This window comes from Egretta garzetta, unplaced genomic scaffold (genome assembly GCF_000687185.1).
Source record: "Egretta garzetta isolate BGI_Z169 unplaced genomic scaffold, ASM68718v1 scaffold45, whole genome shotgun sequence".
Taxonomy (NCBI): domain Eukaryota; kingdom Metazoa; phylum Chordata; class Aves; order Pelecaniformes; family Ardeidae; genus Egretta; species Egretta garzetta.
Window position 1 is genome coordinate 11,060,236 of NW_009260028.1, and position 23,624 is coordinate 11,083,859.

At 38.9% G+C, this 23,624-nt stretch overlaps 1 protein-coding gene across 1 annotated transcript in view; it reads right to left on the minus strand.

The window, feature by feature from the left end:
• Nucleotides 1-23,624, minus strand: part of DSCAM (DS cell adhesion molecule) — a 404,908-nt gene that overhangs the window by 103,610 nt on the left and 277,674 nt on the right. Inside the window, 3 exon segments of the mRNA XM_035896452.1 lie at nt 2,977-3,105; nt 4,474-4,570; nt 7,327-7,523. Coding sequence (XP_035752345.1) covers nt 2,977-3,105; nt 4,474-4,570; nt 7,327-7,523 — 423 coding nt within the window.

A 23,624-nucleotide genomic window follows, 5' to 3' on the forward strand; every position in this document is an offset into this window, starting at 1 on the left:
CAGCTCTGCGAAGGCATCCGCGTCCTGAAGGCGGCTCAGTTCAAGCAAAGCACAGTCCTTGCCCCTCAGATCAGGCCTTAAGCGGAGCTGACGTTCGGTTTGCCCCTCAGCCTTCCCTAATGACCTAAACAATAAAAAGGACGAGGAGAGAGGCCCAAAGAAGGACCCACATCCCCGTTCCTATCACCAAACCTTTTTGCACCCCTCCGATGGAAAAGACTGATGGCTACACGTCAGTGGGTTCAATGAAGGGCTGGGTCTGTGCGCCACAGGCGCTTTTCTGTGCAGGCAGGCGTTGTATCCAAGTGCTGAACCAGCCTGAAACGCTGAGCTCCCACTACTCGTACTGCTCCTGCATGGCAACTGGCAACCCTACAGATGCCACCCGCCCATGTGACAGGCAACACCGTGCTCCTTCTAGAGGGTAACTAATGTGACTTTTCTGTCTAATGGCACAGCAGGGGGAGATGGGATACAGGAGGGCAGCACTGTGTAATGAAGTCCATGCATGATATGTGGTCACCTGCACGTTCTCTGAAACTGGAAAGTTCTGCAGTTTTCCTTCTTGAGAAGCCTAGGTGATGCATCCTGCTGTAAACGCATTTCTGAGTCCTCAGGGTAAGCAACATAGGTGGAAAATTCTCACTACGCACAACTGTGAGGTTTACAGCTTTACTTTGGCCTTGGCAGGATGTTCCCTGAGCTTCCCATCTGGATTGTGAATGTTTTACCAAAGTTTTCTTCCGTCTCTTTAATATCTGGAAACTGTGAGAAGTTTCCTTCATTCCCTCTTCTTTGTTCTAACTTCCCCCAGCTACCCTGTGCAAGTTCTTCAGTAACCATCTTTGGTGTTTCACCTTCTTGATGATTTAATTAAGGACAAAAAGTCATGTGCAAGAACTCAAAAACCCAATTCTAGTTTCTCCAAACATTTAGCCTCAGATTCTAAAAAAATGAAGTTTCTGTTGTTTGCAGTGAGATGAAGATAATCTGCTCTTTTTAGGACATGACCTCCAGTATTTGTCTTCATATACAGACAAAGAAATATTTTCTCCAACACCAATTCTGACACCCATTATTTTTTCTTTCTTTCAATTTTTTAACCTTTATCATTATGTCGTGTCTTGATGTTTTCATCCAATCTGATGGCGCTTCGTTCGCTGTCTTGCTATTGATTTATCATGCCCTATTACAGAGACATAATTTTGCAATGCAGATTCACAGCGATTACCACTTAATCTTTGCCTGCATTCTGCATTATCACTTGAAAACATTGAACTAAATCTAACAAAGATGTTTTAATGCTCTGAAGTCCCTTCCCACCACTGCTTCAGTCAAAGGAAAGCAGCTCAGTCTTCCTCGATGTGGTTATGCTGAGTTACATGATTCAGAAGTACAAGTGAAAGTTTAGGGTGAGAAAGGAGCCCATCAGGCAAGAATGAATTTCAAAAACTGTTCTGGAGTAGGTGGGTGGTTGGAAAGAAAGGACAAGAATCAAAAGGAAAACAAAGCCTGGAAACTTTTAGGTATACATGTCCCTTGAAGGCATCCTTGCCTAGTCTACACCTCCAAAGCTGTGATTCCTGATCACTGCCTCAGTGGGGAATTTTCACTTGTAACCTTTCAGGTAGCATGCTCACCTGTACATTAGCAATTTCATTTACAAAGCCAATGCAAAAACAATGACTGATGATTTAACACTCTTGAAAATATTTTATCTAGTAATGAAAGCATCATAACATTTTTGCCTCACTAAGTAAAGCAGAAAGGAAATACACAAAGTAGAGAAATGAAGAATATTAAAGATGGGTAGCAGAACATTTTTTTAAAAATATTTGGTGAATTTTAGAATTTTACGAACAAGTGCATTTTTACGTCTCAGAACTAAAGGGATAAGACTATACTACAATAGTTGCTTTCATAAACAGAATATTTCACTGATAAGCACACATGGAACATTCCTATTAGTGGCCTACTTCCCCCTACAAATGGTGTAACAAAGTCCACCATAAAATAGTAAAATATAATATCTCAGTGTATTTTTAATCATACTTGAAATAAGAAAACATTGTTGCATTGCAATTTCCTTTCTATCTCCTCAAATGCTGACCCAGGGACAGTGCTTAACAACGTGCCTAATTTTAAGTGTGATCATACATCACAAACGCAGTTCCAATGGACCTTGAATGTTTTTAAATTTCATTAGACAGTGAATATTTTTGGGGCTTAATATGTACAGGAACAGGAATACTTTCCTGACTTAACGGGTTGCATTTTTTTTTTAACTGTTCACCTCATTCACTTTGTTAGTCACTGATGTGACTGCATGGTAACCTAGCAGAAAGGTATCTGCTCACATTGGCCTGCCAATATGTGCCACTGATCTTGTCCTTCAGGGTATTTCCAACATGTTACTGAAAACTCTGCATGATGCTTCAAGCAAACTACTACACTCCTTTCTATGTCTAGAAATTCTCATAACTTACCTCTTCCAGGGAAGGTGTCATATACTCATATATTGATAGAAAATAACTTCAACAAATCAGCACTAGAGGAAAAGATAATTTGTGAAGGTGGGTTTGTTGTTTTGTTTTGGTTTGGTTTTTTTTACGGGGGAAAAAAGAAAATCAGAAGAAAAAATATCCAAATGGAGAAATTATAAGAACAGGGACAAAGAATCAGCTAACAAAACCATGATAGCAGCTATCACCTAGCATGGCTTGTTTTACAACAAAATTTGTTCCCCTTGTGTGTAGGTTTCTCTGGTAAAAGGGAAAAGCAGCAATTGCTAAACTTAATGTTCTTACCTCAAAAAGAAAGATAACAAATGAAGATAAATCTTACTATGGAAGATTAACTAAACCATAGCGAAAATTTCCATCAGGCAGCTTCGATTTATGAATTATCTTTTATGATACAAATTCAGTGATGAATGACTAGTGATGGGGATTACTTCAGAGGAAGCTTATTTCTTACCCGACTTGTTCTTGCACTCGATATCGTAGCCGGTGATTGGGCTGTTTCCGTCAAACCCCATGGTCCACCTGAGGGCGATACTGCGTGCTCTCACCTCTCGGATTTCTATTTCAGGAGGGTCGGGGGGCTCTGAGTAAACACACACACAGAGGTTTAGTCAGAAGAAAGCCTGTACTCCTAAAGAGATAACATTAATGAGCGTGGCACTGGCGTAGCTTACTGGTGGTAAGCTCTCATGGCATTTTCTCCAGTCACTCATTACTACCCTGAGCCAGTTAATCACCTGCTGAAGAATACTCAACAGAGGGAGGAAAAGTCACTTTTCAACTAGGAGTCACCAATGTAATGTTGAATACTGACTTCTGTTTAACCTTCTTATATGCAACACAGAGTTGCATTTCCTGAAAAGCACTCCAGATTGGACTACTCATGCTAGAAAAGATTTTTGCCTTGAACACCACCTTTCACTGATATTTCTACAGTTTTTACACAAAAGGTGACGGCATGAATATGAATACTAAACTTAAAAGTGCTAAGTTTGTTGGGGGGGGAGGGAGGGAGTAAAATTTCTATCTTTTTGAGTACGTTTAAAAGTCTTCATTTAATAACAGAATAATTTGATAACAAAATAAAATGACACTAAAGCCTCTTCCTGCCTCTAGAGTTAAATAAATAAATAACATTTATACCCATTCTAATTACCCTTTAAATTGTCACAGCAGTTTAAATGAGCAGTGGTGGAACTGAGAACCTGTCCCCAAACTCCACCTGAATTTTTCGACAGGGCTGCCTTAGGCATTCCCCGAAATCTGCTGTTACTTGAAATCAAGAGCGGGGACAAAGAAATTTGCAAGTCCTAGAAATTTGTTGTGTGCATGCTCAAAGGCATACAAGCACAAGAACAAACATCGCACAGAAATAAACAGTGGCCAGTGGCTGAGTCCTGCCTGGCCTCTGCATCTCAAATACCGTCACCTCAGCCACTCCGGGACTTGCTGCCGTCTGCCTGAGCGAAACCCTGTGGGAGGGGAACCCCAGCCCCAGGCAACATAGGTTCCTGGAGTTTGCATTGTGCAAACTGATTACAATTTATTTTGACTGATTAAACTCGAAATATTTTGTTTAAAGATCCACAGTAGGTTTAACATTTCTCTAGAGATAAAGTCAGATCACTTCTGCTTTATTTCAGACTTGGGTTTTAGGCACATTTGTTCTTCAAAAACAAATGCAACCTTCAGCTAGTGTATTTAAGAAAAATTCTCCTTATTAATCTGTACAGATCTAGAAAGACTTGAGCTTATCTTTTATTTTGGTTTTATCTGTGATGCTGGAAAATGAAAGACTGAGAATCTTAATGTGGCTCCCCATTTCTTTGACAATGAGGAATACATTTAATTAGGAATCAGAGCCTCCCTCCCCCAACAGATTTCTGAGGATGGCATACACTTACTGTACTACAATAGCTGTGTTTTTTTCCTTATGTTGTCCTCTTCCTACCTTGCACAGTGAGCTGAATTATTCCACGATCCTCCCCGTAAGAATTGATGGCATGGCAGGAAAAGAAGCCAGAATCTTCACGCACAGTTGGCAAAATCTATAGGTGGTTTGAAAAGAAGTGATTGATTGAACAGCACGCTGAGAAAATAAACCAACAGCTTTTCTGTATGGTGCAAGAAAAATTGTACAAACTGTTTTACTTGACAGTAGCAAATAGATATTGCATGTTATACACATACATACATATGCATAGTAAAGCATCCAAAATACTGAGACATATCAAAACTAGCAACACCTGGCTTGAGGAAGCAGGCTATCAGCTCTACATGTGTAGTCAGGAGTTGGAGCACCACCTATTCCTGTAGCTTCTCATTAGGAGTCTTGTTTCCAGTTACTCATAAGTTTGCCAAGTATTTCACAGTTGGCTGAAATTTTCCATACAAAATGGTGCCTCCTGCTGCCTCCGAATTTTTCCAGTTATTTCTGAAAATAACTCAAGTGGTTGAAGTCTGTGTGGAGGAAATAAAGGTTCAAACACTGGTGGTGAACCCTGTAGTATTCAGCATGGTGCCTCATAACAAAATTTTGCGTGGTCTTTCTTTTCAATTTGTTATTTGATAACATAGAAAGTTATATATAAGCTTTACATACATGATCATAATAATATTTTTCTACAGGACCACTGCTTCATTCAACGTACAATAGGGAGACGATTTTTTTAAATGGGAAGATATTCCAAATACCATTTTCTTCTCATTGTTCAGTGTGCTGCTCCACACTTTATTTACTGCACACAGTTCAAACTGTGCCCTGAAGACAGACTTATTCATTTTCTCATAGCCTTTTCTGTGGCATTCACCTATGCGATACCCATTTCAGAAACATGAGTGAATTTATTTTCATAAACCCTGACATCATGAAGAGTATTACCACCATTTTGCATGGGGAATTAAGGAACCAGACATATGATAATGTTTGTGGCTGCTTGACAAGTTGCTACATATTGGCTGAGCCATGGTAACTCCACATGCTCTTTATTCCTCAGCAAACCCAAGATAATATGAGCACAACTCTCATTCACCACTGGTTAAGATAAATGGATTAATTTCCCAATCGCTACAAGGATATTGGAGAGTTATCATCTGAGATGTGGTAACTTGTCAAGCTGTGTTAGGTTGCATGTGTGGCTGAGCTTTAAGATAGGAAAACAAAATTTTTCAGAGCCCAATTTGATACAGCTAGGGCCATCTTTTCCCCCCTCAGAGTCCTTAGCAATAAATAGCATTTCATGTGTTCATAACAGCTTCCATTGAGTTAAGCTGCAGCTATGAGGGCTTAGTACTTCTGCAAATCAGACCCCAAGGGCGCAAGGCAAGTACCTAGAAAACAAAGAACACACAATTATTGGCCACCTGTGAAAAGTTTGGTTTCAATGATCAGCCTTGCATCACACAGTGTCTTTCATTACTCAACCCTAATTCAACTCCAGAGAAAATCCAAGCCATGCCTGACTGAGGCAGGGGTCCTGCAGAAAAAATAAAAGCTGAGTATACAACTAAAGAGCACATCATCACGCACATATGCAAACGCACTGAGTTAAAAGCTTCAGAGACAACCTTACTCCTGACATTTTCTATTTTGGGGGCATTTTATCTCTCAGAAGTCAAAGGTTTTGTATGTAACATACATATGGATGTAGAACACCACTACCATACACAACTGCTTCAGAAGAGAATTCTCCAGGCAGGCCTCCAGACTTCCAAAAAGAAACATTGTTGTGCTTCCAGGTATTATCTCATTAAAGCCAATAAAACTAATGAGGGCAGAGAGGTCTAGGGGTCTATCCTATAATTAAATATTATTCGTAACACAAATATACTAATACGAACAAAGTCACACATAGAACTTATTCTTCCTCAAAGAAATCAATGACAAAGCTTCCTCACAGAGAGCAAAACCAGATTTTTACTGGATATCATCCAGCACAATTTTTGGCTAGTAAAGAAAGAGATAGACATTAAGAGTTACACTAGAATATAGACGATCACCAGAGAGCCAGAGGATTATTTCCTTGAGCCTGGTAAAAATGTTTTTAAGAATGTGACTTAAAAACAGAAAATCAAGATTTTTCTTTGAGATCTATATAATTAAAAAAAAAAATCTTTTACATTTCATGTAAAAATATAAAGGAATGGACTGGTAACTTTCTCATGTTGGTAAATTTTAAATTTGAGTGGAAAAAGCTGTATCCTGGTATACTGAGGGCAACGTCATAGCCTAACCTGTTGTAGGTGATACCAGAACAGCAGGAGTTTCCTGTGCTTCTGTGGCATCTTGGGGAAAGTTAAGTTCCCAAAAAAGCAGTGCCACTCATGTAGCCACTCAGTCTAACCCAGGTCAGCCACTTAGGATTTAACAGAGTCCCACACGCTGATTTGTCAGGCAAGTCGAGATGCATGGCTCCCACATGAACAGACAGCTGCCTGTTACAGAAGATGCAGACTATGACTGTTTGCTAGGTGACTTGGTGACTTCTGCCCCAAGAAGGGCAGGCTACAGCATGAGCCATGCTACTCCTGAGACAGAAAGCACGTTAGGGTGGCTGTGAGCCAAGCTCACTGTTTTGTTGCCTCTGGAGCATGGGAAGATGGAGATGAATTTTTTTCTGGGGGTGGGATGCAGAAGTTTCCTCTACCCCCTGTTGCTGCCAGCTCTCCAGGGCTGTGCCGCGAGTGGAGTGAGTGGTGGGGCTCTGACCTTGTAGGGCAGAGGTAGCTGTGCATCCCTATAAAAAACAAATCAAGAAACACTCTCACACATGTAGATGAGTCGTGGGTCACTTTGTTTTCTTACCTGCAGTGTAGAGATCACTTCATCTCCAACTTCCTTGGTGGAAACAAGGTAACGGGACATTTCAGGGTTAATGATTCGGTCTTCTTTTTCCCAGCGGACTATGATGGGTTTCTCTCCGTGTGCTGTGCAGCTCATCTCCTTCTTTTGACCTTGTGTTGCCAAGGTGGTATTTGGATAGGAAGTTATCATAGCTGGAACTAAAACCAGACAAAACAAAAAAAGATCATTCTTCAGTAAGCTGACTCATCTGATGATACAGGGTTGCCCTTCAATCAGGGTCTCATTCACCTTGTCCATATTTGACCAGGTGGCCAAAAATGTGTGAAATTATTTTACTTTCATTCCTGTGTAACAGAATTTTCTTAAGACTGAAGATGGGCCTGACAGGGAATTTAGCAGACAGGAGCTGGGACTGGACAGTGGGGCTGTGAAGACAAGATGCGAATCCAAAGGAAGCCTGGCTCCATTTGTTTTGCTGCTCACAGGACATCTTGTAACATAATTAAAATATTCACAGTACATAAAGGTACTGTAAGTAATAAGCATTCAGATATGGGCCAACAAAGAACAGATAAAAAATTCTTATTCCTTCTGATGTGCTACTGTTTTATTTGCTGACAGATATATGCTCTACCATTTTGTAATGACCTATCAAAATGAGGGCTCAATTAAACCAGGAGCTGTACAAAATTAAAAGAGAAGCTCTGCACCAAAGAGCTTACAGTCCATGTATGTGCTGAGTGCATAGTTACATTGTACTGAATGGAAAGTATAATTAATCTGACAAAAAACCTAGCTAGAGTTGAGTTTTTATTTTATTCAGAAGGTATTTGCAAAACAGTTTGGATGTAATTGTCAGCTTAATTAATCATTCAGGACTAAAAAAATTGAATGTTGAAGAAAGTACCCTCTTGCTAGCAAGAATAGGCTTAAACCCCAAGTATTTTCAGATTTTGGAATAATTTTTTTCTGGAAATAGGAAAAAAAAATCCTCAGAGTGTTTTACTGCAAACCCCTCAAAACATGACATTTTGAAACAGGATGGTCTCTTTGGTGTCTTCAGTAGCCTGTCCTTTCCTTCCCATATGATTTGTCTGCCAATTAATAGCATCTGGGCATTTGTGAGTAGGGAGAATCAAAGCCCATGAGTCTGTCTTTTGGTTCTTGCCCTTTCTCTGCTTGGGAGAAGCTGGAAAACCCTGGACAGCACAGAGAACTGCTCTCTTCTGAATGAATCTGTCCACTCCTTTCAAAGCATATGATGTGGTAGTAAAGAGTCCTTCTCTAAGTTCCTGTACTCCAGGGCTGCCTCCGACAATAGCCCCACTCTCCTCCTCCTTATGCATGAAGACTTGCCTCTTCTTATCAGAACTCACTCATTCCACCTGAACTTCTCTGGGTCTCTATTTTAAGATGACATTGGCACAGGACCTGATTTCAGGCCTTTCCGGTCTTTCCTCCTGCATAGATTGCATCTGTTGTTACTAGACAGCAAAAAAAAATAATAATCCGTATTTAAATGAATTACTATAATTGCTATTCTGAAATGTTAATGCTTGGTGGCATGACCTTTTCATATGCCAGAGCTGTTGATGTTTGGATATGACAATATGTCAGGATGCAGCCCTTTCTGTTCAAAGGCTTCCTGAACCAAAACAAACCAACCTGAAAATTAACAGGGCTGTGGAGCTGTGGGTTAGAGTTATGAATGGGATCTAATTACAGGAAGAACTCTTAGAAAGGTCTTGTGTGAGACGTGAGGCTCTTTAAGCACTGATACGCATTAGTGATGAAGTACGTCTTGTTTAACTGTTTGGATATTAGATACCGATTAGTTTTGTAGAAGAGGAGCATTCAAAGAAAAGAAATGATGAATAATCAGAACAGAAAATTAGGATGAGTCTGATTCCATCTTCCAGAGAACGAAAATAGCTTCAGTTTTATCTGGCCTCTGTCCAAGTACCTGTACTCACAAGGAGATTACTTTCAGAAAGTCACTTTTTGTGGCCATCTGCTTGTTGTTTCCAAACAGAGAAGCTAGCTTGCTAGGCCTATGCGGCTGCAGGCCTGTGGGCCCTCTATGTGCAGGTATGGGAACTTGAACATACCTGCCCTCATGTGCAACACCTGAAATAAATCAATATATCCTTTTATGCATTTATGTTCATCAATAAGAGACCCAATTCAAATGGGTGGCTGGGTATTAAGGAGTCTACATTACCGTCATTAGCTTGTGCCATCACCTTTCTTCCTTCCATAATTTCCCAAGACTCCCACATGTCCCTTCCTTCTTCATTCGCCACACCTCTCCACATCTCCTTTTTTTCCCCTCAATGCAACACCCTACAACAATGTTTTCCTTCTCCAACCTCATTTCCCAACCAATTAAATCATGCCAGCCTTCCAAGTCACCTAAGTGATTTTCTCCACAGCTGTAGTCCTCCTTCCCATCAGTATCTCCTACTTTGAGTTTCTCTGGTGACAGACGGAGCATGTGCTTAGCCCACCTGGGAGCTGAGGGGTGGTGTGTGCCTCCCCACGAGGTACCTGAGCTCCCGGGATGCCTGTGCCCCCGGGTGGGATGGCTCAGCACTCAGAGCAGGCGAGCCTTGCACTGGCAGGTCTACCCTCCTCCTCCTCCTCCTCCTTCATGGGTGGGAGCACACAGTGCACACCCACAGAAAATGGGATATTCAGATTTGGATTGAGAGCCCACGGACCTCAAGAAGCCTGTCTCACAGACTCTGACATCACTTTCTGGTCTCCTAAACAGTTGTCTCCCAAGAGTCCCTTGATGGGTGATACTGCCAAACCAAACACTGCAACTATCTTGCTTGCTTTTTAAAAAACAGAGGCTAGCTTATGAAGCTAAATTTTTTTTTTCAACAAACTTTCTTAATAAGAGCAGCATAAAAACATGTAAAGAAAGAAGACTTTATTCCTCAGATACAGCTTTATCCCTGCTTATCCTTCCCTTCCTCTCACGTAATCTTCCACGTGGATTCCTTATTGCCATAGCAATGCCTCACAGCTAAATATTTCTCCTTCCTCTAAAGCTGATTTTTTACTCTTCACAATTTATCTCTAATGATCCTAAACCATAAGCTCTTCTTTTTAGCTTCCTCTACGTCAAAAGATTTCTGGTAACAAAGCCACATTCCCAAGGATATTTTAGGCAATGTATTTTTTCATCCTCCAATTATCTTTAATCAAATTACTGATGCAAATTACTGAGATAAATATGCTGGCTCTTTACTGACAAAATAATCTAGAAAACTGTAAATAAGAAAACTAAATCTGTACTATATATGCATGAGATATTCTCTCAGGATGTCTTAAAAAAAAGTGAAGGCATTTAGAAATTTATCAAGATGATTCAGTTGCCCTATTAGGTGTGTGTATCCTTTATATCTCTTCAAATATACATTATATACACACATATAATGATATGTATTTATATTAGAGAACTTTGGAAGGGAAGGGCATGTTGCTGAGCATGTTCAAGGAATGAATAGTGTCATGTTCCAGGATTTTGGAGTACGCTTCCCTATGGGACAAATTAATCCAATTCTCTTTCCTCTGGAATTCTCCACATTTTTCTCTGAAGCATGCTATGTGGTCCTGGGCATTGTCAAAGGTCTATCGGTCAAAATTGGACAAAATAGAAGCTACAGTTCATAGATTATGGCAATTTCCATTTTCGAGGTATGCATATCGCTGCCAGCAACAATCTAGGAGATTTCTCTGTTTAAAACTGGGTTTCTGTTTGGAAAACTGACTTGTTTATTTGTTTTCCCAGGTCAGCCCATTGTTTTCCCCTTTCTTTGTGGTAACCCAGTAAGGAGTCATTTCATTGCTTTATAGCTTCATCATTAAAAATCAAAGTGCAAAATTCAGTAGTTGAGGTTACTCTTAAGAATCATGGAACTGGCTCAGTTCCAGTTGAAGAAAACTGAACCTGGACTTTTCTAAGATTAATTTTAAATTACTTAATCTGAGTTTCTTTTCTCTGCTACTGCTGAGTGTTTAATCAGGAACTGAAAGGAAATAAAAATGAAAACATTTAATTACCTTGACAAAGACTAGTCCCATTATCCAGAATAAGGAGGCTATAGTAAGCTACGTGAAGCTCGAGCAAAGTAACAGAAATTTTTGAGTCCTTTTAGAATAAACCTTCACAAATTACTAGAAAACCAAAATTCACATTAATTTTAAAAATTGGGGGTGGTAGAATAAATATTTTTTCTCTGTTTTAGTTCATAGCTAGAAGTAGTCATGTGGGCAAAAAGCAAATTACAAGGCTCCCTATCTTTTAATTTGTAGTTAAACACTAAATATCCTTGAAGCAACCTTAAATGATTCTAAGACTGACTGAAGAGCTCTGTATGCTTAAGAACTATCGTCATCTGCAGTCTCCAAATGGTATTTTTCTAGTAACCTGGCTGTGGTGAGAAGAGAGGAATACCACACAGCCAACACCACAGTTGATGGGGAGGTGCCATGTGACGCTGTATGATGTGTTTTGAGCTGTATTGAAAGTTAGACTGCTAATCATAGCCAAACATTAATGCAGATTCAAGTTGCTCTTGAGAAAGAGGATGGAAAAGATGCAGCAGATAAACTGATCTAGTGATATTGTGATCTGGAGATAACTGAACACAGTGAGAATTTGAGAACGTGCTCGGTAGCAGGCATGTCCTGGACTCTGCCAGTGATGTGACTCCTGGCACATCAGCATGTCTCACCATGTCTCCACTTCTCTTGGTCTGAAGACCTCTGCTCTGCTGAGGTTCCAGACTAGGAAAAATAATTTCAAACACGTAAACCTGAAAAATGTGAGGAGAGAAGTAAAATTTTGATGAATCAATATAACAGACTGAATTATTTACTCAGCTTTTGTTCTGGGAGTCTGCAGTGTAAACAAAATAAATTAAGAAAATTTATTGATAAATATAATCTTGAAATTATTTTTAAAACAAAGTAAAACAAATCAGATTACCTTCTACCCCCAACCTGCTCTAAAAGGAGGGTTAGTAGCTTTTTCTACACTTCCATTAATATCTGTTAGATGAATGGATTTGTGGACAATAGGCAAGAGCTTCATAAACAGTTCTATTAGGAAAATAATTTTCTGACAGAACAGTATGAAAAACAGTACTGCCGTGGAATAAGACACTGTGCGCAGCAGAAACTGCATCTTTATTTTTCTATTTAGTGAAGAGTGATGTCCATGAGAATTATCATATCTAAATAATAGAGAGAAATTAAACACAGACATGACCAGTCCGTGTCCCAGCCACCTAAGTTTGCATTACAAATCCCATATCAAAATAAGAGACTCAGTGGTATGTATAAACTGCAGTATTAGGACATTAGGACAGCCACACAAGGTAATCTTTGAAAAAAATTCTAAAAAGATATAAATCATTGAGTGGGAGTGAATAAGGATTCTGTACACCCTAAAATACCATTTCAGCTGGCTATGCCACTGATATAAATGAAGTTACTTTGATACAAAGTATTATTCAAACATGTGTTTCCAAGACAGAACAGTCCTTGTTTGATGCTAAGCTTTAATAAGAATGACAATGATGTCTTGAGTATTTGGCAGCTTCACCAGTGCCTCATGATCTGATTGAATATGTCAGGGTAAAGGCTGTGAACATTTAGGGTTCATATCTTATTCACTCAGAAGCAGTTTCAGGTCACATTATAGGAAAAGAAGTTGATTTATTTTGCATGACAACTATGAATTTTAACCAAAAGACACATTAATAAAATAAAAAGGGTCTTTTCCCTCAAATCACAAAGACAATTCTTTCCTCTTCCTGAGGTCTTTTCTTGCATTAGTTTTATGTTTGTACAGTGCAAACTGCTGTCTTCAAATGATACACATGAGACCAGCAGCTGCTTATATTTCTCGGTCTTTCCTTTGACTTTGACATGGTTCTGAAACGAATGTGACTTTCTTTCGCTTTGCCATGCAGCTTCAATTCCCATTTTGTCTAACTGCACTTCCTAATAACCAAGAGAAAGAAAATGGGAAATGATAAGCTGACAGCTTTTTTCCCTGCAGTCAGTTATAGTAAAAGCCTGTGGAAATTTGTGACAAACTATGGTAACCCACATGAGGCACTGGAAAATCGGTTTCATCAAAGCTTGGCTAATTGTCAAAACAAAAATAAGTGATCAAAGATCTATAAAAAATTACATTAGCATATATACAGTTGTGATTTATGAAGATTTAGACAAAGACTATCTTCCTTCGCATGAAATTAATGGACAATATTAGTGTTACTATCATCGCCATTGTTGAAAAGCATGGGTACCTAAAAATTAGTATTGGAAACATGTACTCATTAAGTATAAATTTCTTGGGCCACTTTCTATTCCAAATCAGCTATGATCTTTCATCACCCTATATAAAAGTCAGGCTGGAAAGAGCAGGCATATCAAATAGTTAAAACTAGCAATATATAATTTCAGACAACTTCTCCAATGCTTTGATCTTAAATTGAATTCAGTCTGCCATCAAGATGGCATCAAGTTTTAATGTTAAATGAGAGGGTTACTGCTATCGTAATTGTAAAGTACACTGCTCTAATTTTTTGTGACTTACTGAATGTAAATTAGTAAAAACCAGAGACCAGAATCCCGTGGAAGAGTGTTCATTTTCTTATATGTTGTTATGCTTTAAACTTTCATTTTGTGCCCTTTCATTAAAAATACCCGAACAGCTTACAAGTCTAAAAGAAAAAAAAAGGGCAGAAAGTCACTGGGAAACACAAGCTTTAATCAGGATATATTTTATGACCCAGCAATCCCCACGGGTCTTCTAGATTTTGGAGGCTGTGAAGTGACATGTGTAAATGTCCCTCCCAGGGGAAGAGAAGCAAGCACTAATTGAGGTATTGACAGGTTTAAATGAAGCAGAAACACACTAAGAAACTCTGGCTACAACAAAAATGAGTATTGGTGAGCAGTGCATGCTGGGACATTAATGGTTTTCATTCACTGCTCGTTCATGCAAGTAAGTATACTTTTAAGCACAGTGACTTGGGTCTATAACAGCTCAGTTCTGAGCTAAAAAGGCATGAAATACTATCTGCTGATGTATAAGAGAGGTCTGGTAGAACTAGTCTCGTCTAGCCTTTCAGAGTGAATTATATTTTTATTGTCTAGAAAGATGCAAATAGACCAATAGCATCTGATACTCTGATGATGGGAACAGAACTCTAATGTATTAAAATAGGCAAGTTACCACTCTCTTTGTATTTATGTAGGCATTCTCTATAGAAGTACATTAACACAAACAATATAAAAATTCTGCATATTAACAGAAAGGCATTATTGCATGGTCTATAAACACAAAAGCATTCACCTGTGCATGGCAGTAGAGCACATTCACAGAACCAGTCAGTGGCATTCATCTCAACCTAACTTCAGGTGGCTAAAAATTAGTCATCCAAGCCTTCAGCTAGTCAAATGAAGGCTTATTCTGTAGCAGTCCTTGGGGAGAAACAAGACCTTCCAGAGCGCCATTCATCTTGCCTTAAAGATGATGAATGGCTTCTTACTGATGATAAAAGGAGCTCAGGGTGAGCTGCTTAGACTTTTACAACCAAACTTTAGACGTCTAGCTTAAAGTCAGGTGAATCCAGTGCTAAGGGTGTAATCCTAAATTCTACATTCTCTTAACTGAGGAGATTCAGGATGTCAATAAATGCTACTGTCTCAGGAAAGACAGGAAAGGAGAACAAGATGGGGAGAATAAAATCCCAATAAAAAGTTCTGAAGACATTTATTTTCATGCACATCAGTCTGGTTTCTCCAGTCAAAATTGTGATATTTGCCCCTTGTCACAGAGAACATTTGGGGATGGTTTGGGAATGGTCTGACCATCTATGGAGTATTAGCTCTGCTTGTTGCTGAAAAACAACAAACTTGATTCCCAATCTAGTCTATCTTTTATTTTTCACTATGAGGTTTATTTTCTACTTTGGCTGCTCAGCATGGAAGCAGCTTCTGCAGGGAAAATGGATCTCTTAAGTTGGTCAGTAAAAGGAGAACATTTCTTGAAGAACAGGGAGCCATCTTAAAGGCTGCACAGCCTAGGAAAAACTGGTAGGTAACTTGTGTACTTAACAATTGGTTTTAATGTATGTCTTATGGTAGGAGGGAAATACTAGTAAAGAAAAGCAAAGAGAGCTTAGATAAACACAATATTTATGAAGTAAAGATATTCAGTATAATAATTCTGTGAGTTACATTTACCCATAAGTAAGCAGCAGCTCTTACAACAAAAAATCAGAAAGGAAAATTCTCACTTACCTTGATTAAATCTAAAATTAGGACCCCTCCCCCCTTGGGGATTTTTTGTGCCTTTGACATTTATTGCTGTCATGTCATTGCAGTGTTTTATCAAATCTAAAGACTAGGCCTTTCCACTGAGTATCCTGGGACTATTACACTGAACAATTAATAAAGCTTCCAGACAAAGGCAATGGCTGACAATTTGGCTCCAGTACCTAAATGCCCAAGGCCAGAGGAAGCGGACCCTAATTTGAACCAGGATTATTTTGTCTTATTCAAAGCAGCCAATATGCTCATCCAGCTGTGAGCCAGAGAACAGCTGAAAAGGAGTTTTAAAGCCAAATTTTACGCTACTGTTCCTGATGTTGACAGTGTCTTGCTATGTAACTGGAGTCCTCCTATATAACTGGGGTCCTCCTGTATAACTGGGGTCAAGGTGTGTGCGTTTGTGCTTGCATGTGTGCATATGCACATGAGTGTGAATAAATAAGAGAGGTAAAAAAATGTTTTCTATGGAGTCAAAATAAGGAGAATTATTTAATTACTTGGGAAAGAAGACAAAGCAACCCTCATTGCTTTGTTCCCTTGACCTTCAGCTGTCCTGTGGATGTCTCTTTTCAATACACTCTTAAAAAATGTTTCTATTTCTCTGGAGACTGTTTTTACCTCTCGGCCAAGGAAAGGCATCGTAAATACTAGTGTTTCAGGCAGGAGTAAATTATAGCCATCCATCTCATGAACAAAGCACATGGCACAGGGCTGCAGGTCTCTTTCCTCCACAGTACCTCCCCACAGCATGAATGTCATAAAGAGTTCAAAGGACTCGGTGGTTTTTGTGGTTTTTTTTTTCCTTTATATTGTGTTTCAAATGAGTAGGAACTCCCATCCCCTCTTCCACATACAGAATGAACACCCAAAAGCAAAGGCCAAAATAGCAGTGGTGATAAAGTAACCACCAGCAAAGAGAGAAGGAAGTCATGCTTCTAAGAAGGGTTTGACAGATTGTATACGATGGATGTTGAATAGGATAAATGAAGCCGCTAGCTACAGAGGCAATATGAAAATACTTGTTTGATTTTTTTTAACTAGATCGTCAAATGTTTCTTTTTTAATCATATCCTTAAAACACACAGACGCACAATCTGTACTTAGATCTAAACTCGCTACCTAAATTATTAAATTGTCTTCATACAAAGAGTTTGGCTTTAGGAAATCCAGGAGCTTGAAATGCTGATTTGGTGATTCTGGGGTTTGTTTTTATTTTTTAAAATTATATTCCATTATAAAAGGAATAATCACTTACAATGGAATATTGTGGGCATATGCACTATATAACAACCTTATCAGTCACAGACACAGGGAGGTCAGTTTTTATGTTTGGGTTTTATTGAGGAGGTATTACTCTTTCTACGATGCATTTTAGTTTTTTCTAAGCTGGTATGAAGCTTTTCAGAATCATTCCTGTTGGGACTTTGGATTGTCACTTTTTTTTTTGTCAAAACCCAGCTAATTTCTTTGACCCAGAACTTTTTATGAGAATGTGGTCTCTCTGATAAAAGGAATTGCTGAAATGGGTTTATTAGCTGAATATTCAATTACTGGTCAAAAGATGAAAAAAGAGACTACAAACACTCAGAGTAAGCAATATAGTCAATGATCACTGCCTATTTGAGCATACAACCTTGCCTCTAAATGCCTCAGCCTCTCCCTCCTCATTTTCTCTTTTTCTAGCATGACAAACATTTCACTGGGTATACTGGCTTGGGTTAAGTCAAGAACACAAAGTAAAACAAGGCAGGCTAAAACTATTAGTTCTTTATCTTCAATTACTTCAATTAATATTTGATTTTATTTGCAAAATGAAATATTTCCTATAACAGACTGAGAAATACTCATCCCACTATAGCTTATAACTTGGCTGTAAGGACATCAAGATGTAAGAATGGCCAAGCAAGGCCTTGAAATTCGTTTTTGTGCAACACATCTAACCACTACTTCTTGGGATACCTCTCACTTTTTATGACTACACAGAAGGAAAGGGTTTGTTGGCCCCTGGTTATAGCGCAGCGCTGCCCAGTAGACCAGGTGGTTGGCTCAGACTTGGAGAGGAATGCTCAGGGCTTTCACACTCCCAGCTGTGAAAGTAGGATGCCTTACATTTCCTTGGCTCCACAACAGGTAATCTAAAAATGGTGAAAACTCTAGCTGAAATGGGGATCTCAGGATTTCCCAGCCCCCTGTGATGAAGCTGAGGACTCTGAGTGTGCCTGTGGTTTGACACCATGGGTGGGATCCAGCACTGAGCTCCACAGCTCCTGGTTCAGCTTTTACTACCATCTTCCTGAGACATCTGGGAGGATTCATAGTCAGCCATGGCTGGTCTGGTCCCTCAGAGCCTGGTTCCTGGGCAATAATTTCTGTGTGAAATCTACTGGTGGGGAGCCAATGGATGGAACTTTCTGAATATTTCTAAGCTTTTCAACTGTTGCCTGTGCAAATATCTAACATTTTATTTTTATGACCACAAAAACATTGGAAATTATACAGAGAAATGAAATAATAATTTTCAGCAAACCATCATTCATAATTATAATTTCTCTATGACATGGAACTCTTCTGTTTATTTTATTAATAAACAAATGCAAGAGCCACCAGATGCTGTGAGAGCTTCCCTTCTTGTTAATCTGTCTCTGTTATAAAACTGGACACAGAACACCACTTTTTAGATAGTAATATTACTTCATTCCCCAAATATCCAGACAGATTTCAAATCCTGTCTAAGAGGCAAAATACACTGCTTTCCATTATCAGCTTCACAGGCATTTCAATTCCTTGAGTCACCTGACTAATTAGACACACGGCCAATGGCTTATCCAATTAGATAATTTTTTTTTTTAATTGTAGAAACCATCTATTAAGCAATATTTAGAGCTACTTATCTTACAAAGACTAAGACATAAGCACAGAGATGGCACTCTGTTCATTTTAAAACTTGGTAGTACTGCTTCACTTACTGCAGGAGCCAAATGAGATCTCCTAGTTAGAGGTGACAGAAACCACTGAAAGCAGAAGAAAAAATGTATACTACAGTTCCAAACTTGTCCAAAAATCGACCAACATATTTACCAAAATCTTCAAAATGTAAATTCTGACAGAAAAAGAAAAAAATACGAAAATTTATGAAAATTCTCAAAATTGAATCTTTTTTCAGCCTAATACTACTAGTACAATTGCTCAAATTAATGAAGCTAAATTCACTCTAAGGGACATGGATTTCCCAGTGGTTACCTGGGAATACATTCCTGACTCCTTAGTTCATTCCATGAGGAACTGAAAGAACGGTTTTGTCAAGTAAAATACAGTGCACAAGGTTATGGTATTATTGAATCAGAGGGAAAAAAAATCTCTTATTTTCCATGAAGTAAAGTTATCACTAAATTCTAGTTAGCTTCTTATTTAATGAATTTGCCCATGGGTAAATGCTTCTAGGTTTCTTACTAAAAACAGGCTGCATGATTGATGGGCAGGGCACAATCTAGTGTCGTATACTCGTGCTACTTCTCCTCTGCAAATAACTACTCAAATCCACCTTTTTTTTTTTTTTTTTTTGGTAGCTACTTGTAATGAAAATTTATCATGTTACATAAGATCATGTAGAAAACAGATTGAGATTTTACTCGAGAAGCTCTTGCACTTCTGTTCTCTGTTAACTGATGGAAAATCTGGCTGTTCCTTGAAATTTGGCATAAAAAATCCCTTGTTGTTAAAAAAGTGCTACACCTTTGTCCCATGATATCTCAATGACAAGTCACAGTGGAAAGATGCTGAAAAATGACATGACTTTTTCACTTTCCTTACTAGTAAGATAAATTAAAATAATAAACATATCAGCATGATGCCAAACTAATAACTGAGTATCAATGTTCTAAAAAGGTAGATGCTGCCACTGTCAAAGCAACTGCAGCTACAACTCTAAATTGGGAGAAAACCACCAGATTCCCAAATCATCTCGACTACTTATGCAAGGAAAAAGGTAGTAAAAGTAGCTTCTTCACCTCAATTTAGTTTCTTTTCTCTCTAGTAAGTGCATCATTGATCACATTGGACACCTTCAGGGCTTTTTGTGGACATCAGGTTTTTTCCCTCAATTCCTAGGAGACAAAATGCCAGACTATTCAACCAGGCTGCTTTGTCCAGGTCTCCAGACCCAACAATTGGCTCAAAGAGTTTGTTCCATCTTCTTGTCAGTATTGAATCCTGCAACTTGAATGACAGAAGTCTATTTTGAAGACTCAATATTCAGACTCTACTGCTGGCAGACTTTAAAAGTATGTAAGAATTAAAGTACATACAGAACTGTAAGATATCCTCTCTGGATTAATTTTATATGGATGAAGAAAGAAACTTTTTTTAAATGGTAAATTGAAGCACCCAAACTTTCAATAAACAAAATAACTGAAACTTCCAATGTCTCCTATTTTTTTGTGATCATATTTCATGATACATACTTTAATTACACAAACATTGTTGTCCCACAAGATAAGGTCTCCTTTAGTACAGGGGGTACATGGTCCTCAGGGGTATGTAGTTAGTGAACTATTTCTGCCTTATTTTTGATCATGCACTTTGTTAGAAAATAGTGAATGAAATGAAGCAAGAACGAAGACTGGTCTTTTGGCCAGGCTTGCTGAATGCCACATAGGATACTTTCATTTTACTCTGTTTTCTGTGGCAAAACCAAGGCTTCCTAGAAGGTTACTTCCCACCTTCTTTGACAGATGTTGTTATATTCCTTCCTTTATTTATAGTTGTTCATGTTGCTTTGCAAAATTGCTGAACATCCCTGAATACAACTGAAGTCTTCCTAAAAATACGCCCTGATTATCTAGACAGTGAATTATTTCTACAGATAATATGTGGCATATGTTTGCTGTCTTTTGATGTAGTTATACAGTTAGAAAAGATTCAAACTCATATTTAACAAAGGCTTTCCAAGGATAACTTGGAAACTTCTTAAAGTTGTGTTGTTCCTGAACTATTCTTGTTTTTATGCTGTGTACTTGCTCAGTTGTTCTGTATGAGCGGCATCAACCAAGAGACAGAGTGCCCAGAACTAGTCTTGCAATGAACAGCTCATTAAGAAGCTGAACTCCAGTGAACTGTGGAAAAAAAAAATGCAATCATATCTGCAGCACTGAAGAAAGGACAAGCCTTCTCAGCCCTGTGTCAGTTAAATAGATTTTTAATACTGCTGCTAAAAAATAATAATCCTTTGATTTCCCTTCCAAAAGCTTGCAAAGATGCTGGCAGCTCCAGTAACTCTTCCAGTTTCTATTGTCAGCTCTGCCAGTCTCTCCTAAATCTCACTAGTGTCTTATACCTCTCTCTCCAGAGCTCATGTTCCCTGCCTCAGATTTTGCCAGAATAAATCCCTATAACATTACACAGCTTCCCCCCTCCCTAAGTTCACCCTCTTGCCTAAGCAGGCCCCTGTTGTGTTTTTTAATTAGATGGTGTCCTTTGCAGAGAATGGGGCTTTGAGGCAAAGAGGTGAAAAAAAGGTCACTAATGATTTATTGCACATCTCAGGGCTGAGCTAGCTGGTAACTGCAAGACAGTAAACCTGAATAATTAGTTTTGTAGGGAACATTGGAAGATTTGGTACTCCAATTCAGGTGAAAACAGAAAGGAATCTGAATCATTATCTTAATCTTATTGAAACCTCTCAGGAAGTGTAAAACCAGGTCATCTGTCAAGAATTCCCATGTCATTATTACTGGTAAGAAAAGATGCTAATCCAAGGGCAGCTTCTAAGATGTTTTTCTCTTTCTTTTTTTGGGATCACCTAGAACCATAGAGTATAAAAATGTAAACTAAGATGTTGCTTTAGAGACTAGTCTTTCAACTTTAAGTTTTCTAAAATATTTGCATGTCAGCTACCTTGGACTTGCTTCAGGGAGGCCGGTTTGCTCATATGTATTCTTCATATAAAGTAGTATCAGCATCAGGAGCACACACTTTATGAAAATCAGTGGCACCCCTCATCTACATTTTTACTGATGACTAAAGAAGTAATATTGTTATCACTGGAGCATCTGAAATCATGGTCTTGTGGATTAAAAAAACCACAGCTCTTGAAAATTATGATATTGACAGCTCTTCTAGGGAGCTGTGTGTCAGCAGGTCCCACATAACCCTACTTGAGGTGGAGGCATTAGGGAAGGAGAGCTCCTGGCAGCCCTGTAACAAGCATCCCGTGCACCCAGGGAAAACCGTTCAACCTTTCTGTGCCTAGCAAACCCATAGCTCTTGGCAATTGTGCACAGCGTACTTCCAGAAGGAGAATAATCACATTTCTCAGGTCAGTAAAAGAAAAACAGGAAAATCAAAAATATACAGCTCAATAAATTGTCACTTTCATGGTTCAGAAGGCAAACTTTAAAAAATGGTAACTGCCAAAATCCATAGGTAACAAGAAGTTGTTCAGTCTTTTTTACTGAACTGGGCTGTGCAGAGGCAGAGCCAGGAAGGGCTTAGCACTGAAGTGCTGTGGGACACCCGCTGGCCCCACTGCCTCAGATAACAGGAGCAGCTCTGTTCCTGTGGCTGTCAACAACAACACCCCCGAGCTTACTGCAGGCTTGAAATTGTTGCTGTATCACCACCTTGTTGCAGGGGCATAAGTGAGATCGCTCATACTGTTAGGGCTTGAAAGGCTACATGGGTGAAATTCTGGTGCTGTAGAAGGACAGAGGGGCTTTGTCACTGACTTTTGCTTGACCAAGGTTTCATTTGCTGAAGAGTTATAATGGCAACTCTCCTAAAATCTTACTATCCAGTCCTCATACAAGCTAAGAGAGAGGTGCTAAATGAGAACTAAATTATCGAACATTAAAAAAATTAATTCATTTCTGTTTACGTTTAATAAAAACAAGAAAAAAAGCCCTCACAAGGTCCTTAGTATCGCCTATTACTATGCATGTTCTCAGTTCATGACTAACATATTTTAATTCAGTCACAGGGTATGCTTTAAACAATTCAGTGCTGCGTTATGTGCTGCACTTGAGACGTTCAAGATCTTAATTGTTTGTTCTCTTCAGCATTGCTCACCCAAGAAGCTAATGAAAAATTCAGTCATGATGGTATTGTTTATGACATGCATAGCTGTGACACATGATAATTTCACAATCATTTCAAGACACCATGTGGTTTATTTTGACATTTTGTGACAGGCTGTGTTATCAAGCACAATTGTTTGCACAGGAAACAACTGTAACACGTGGTCCTTAGGACATTATGTTATCTCCTGATAATGATGTCATTAACATGTGTATACTATAATTAACGACTACAAGAGAGATTCATTTGAGTAAGGCTTATGAATCCATTTCATCTAAAAAGGGAAAGAAAACCTATAATCATTTGGGCTCAGATCCTGAAAGCTACTTACTTGCAACCTGCTGCAGCTACACTGGGTGACCCATTAATTGAGGCATATTAACCAAGAAGCATTTATTTCTCAGTTATATTACAGAAGCTTGGATTAGAATCATTATCATAATGATTGTTCTCATAGAGATCAATGAGAAAAAACAGGAACCTAGCAGTGCTCCAAAACTCTTTGCCACCCTATCTCCTACCAACGGTAGCCAGGAAACAATTACAGTTCATCAGTCTACGTAGCCAACATAATGAAGCTGAAGACATGTAGGTAGCAAACCCACTGCAGTTAATGCCACCCCCCCCTTTCTTCTGTAAGCTGTAAGACAGCAAAACACACTTCTTACATCCTTGTCTGCATGCCACATAGAAAGCAAACTGTCTTAAAGGCACTTCAGACACATGAAGCTTTCTTATATAAGTTTAATAGTTTCTATCCCTCACTGTTATAATGGGCATCCTCTTGACCAGGTAAACCATAGCCTACTTCTGTCATCTTTTTTTTGCCAGCATATTTGACTGTTTGATGTCCTGATGTTAGTCAT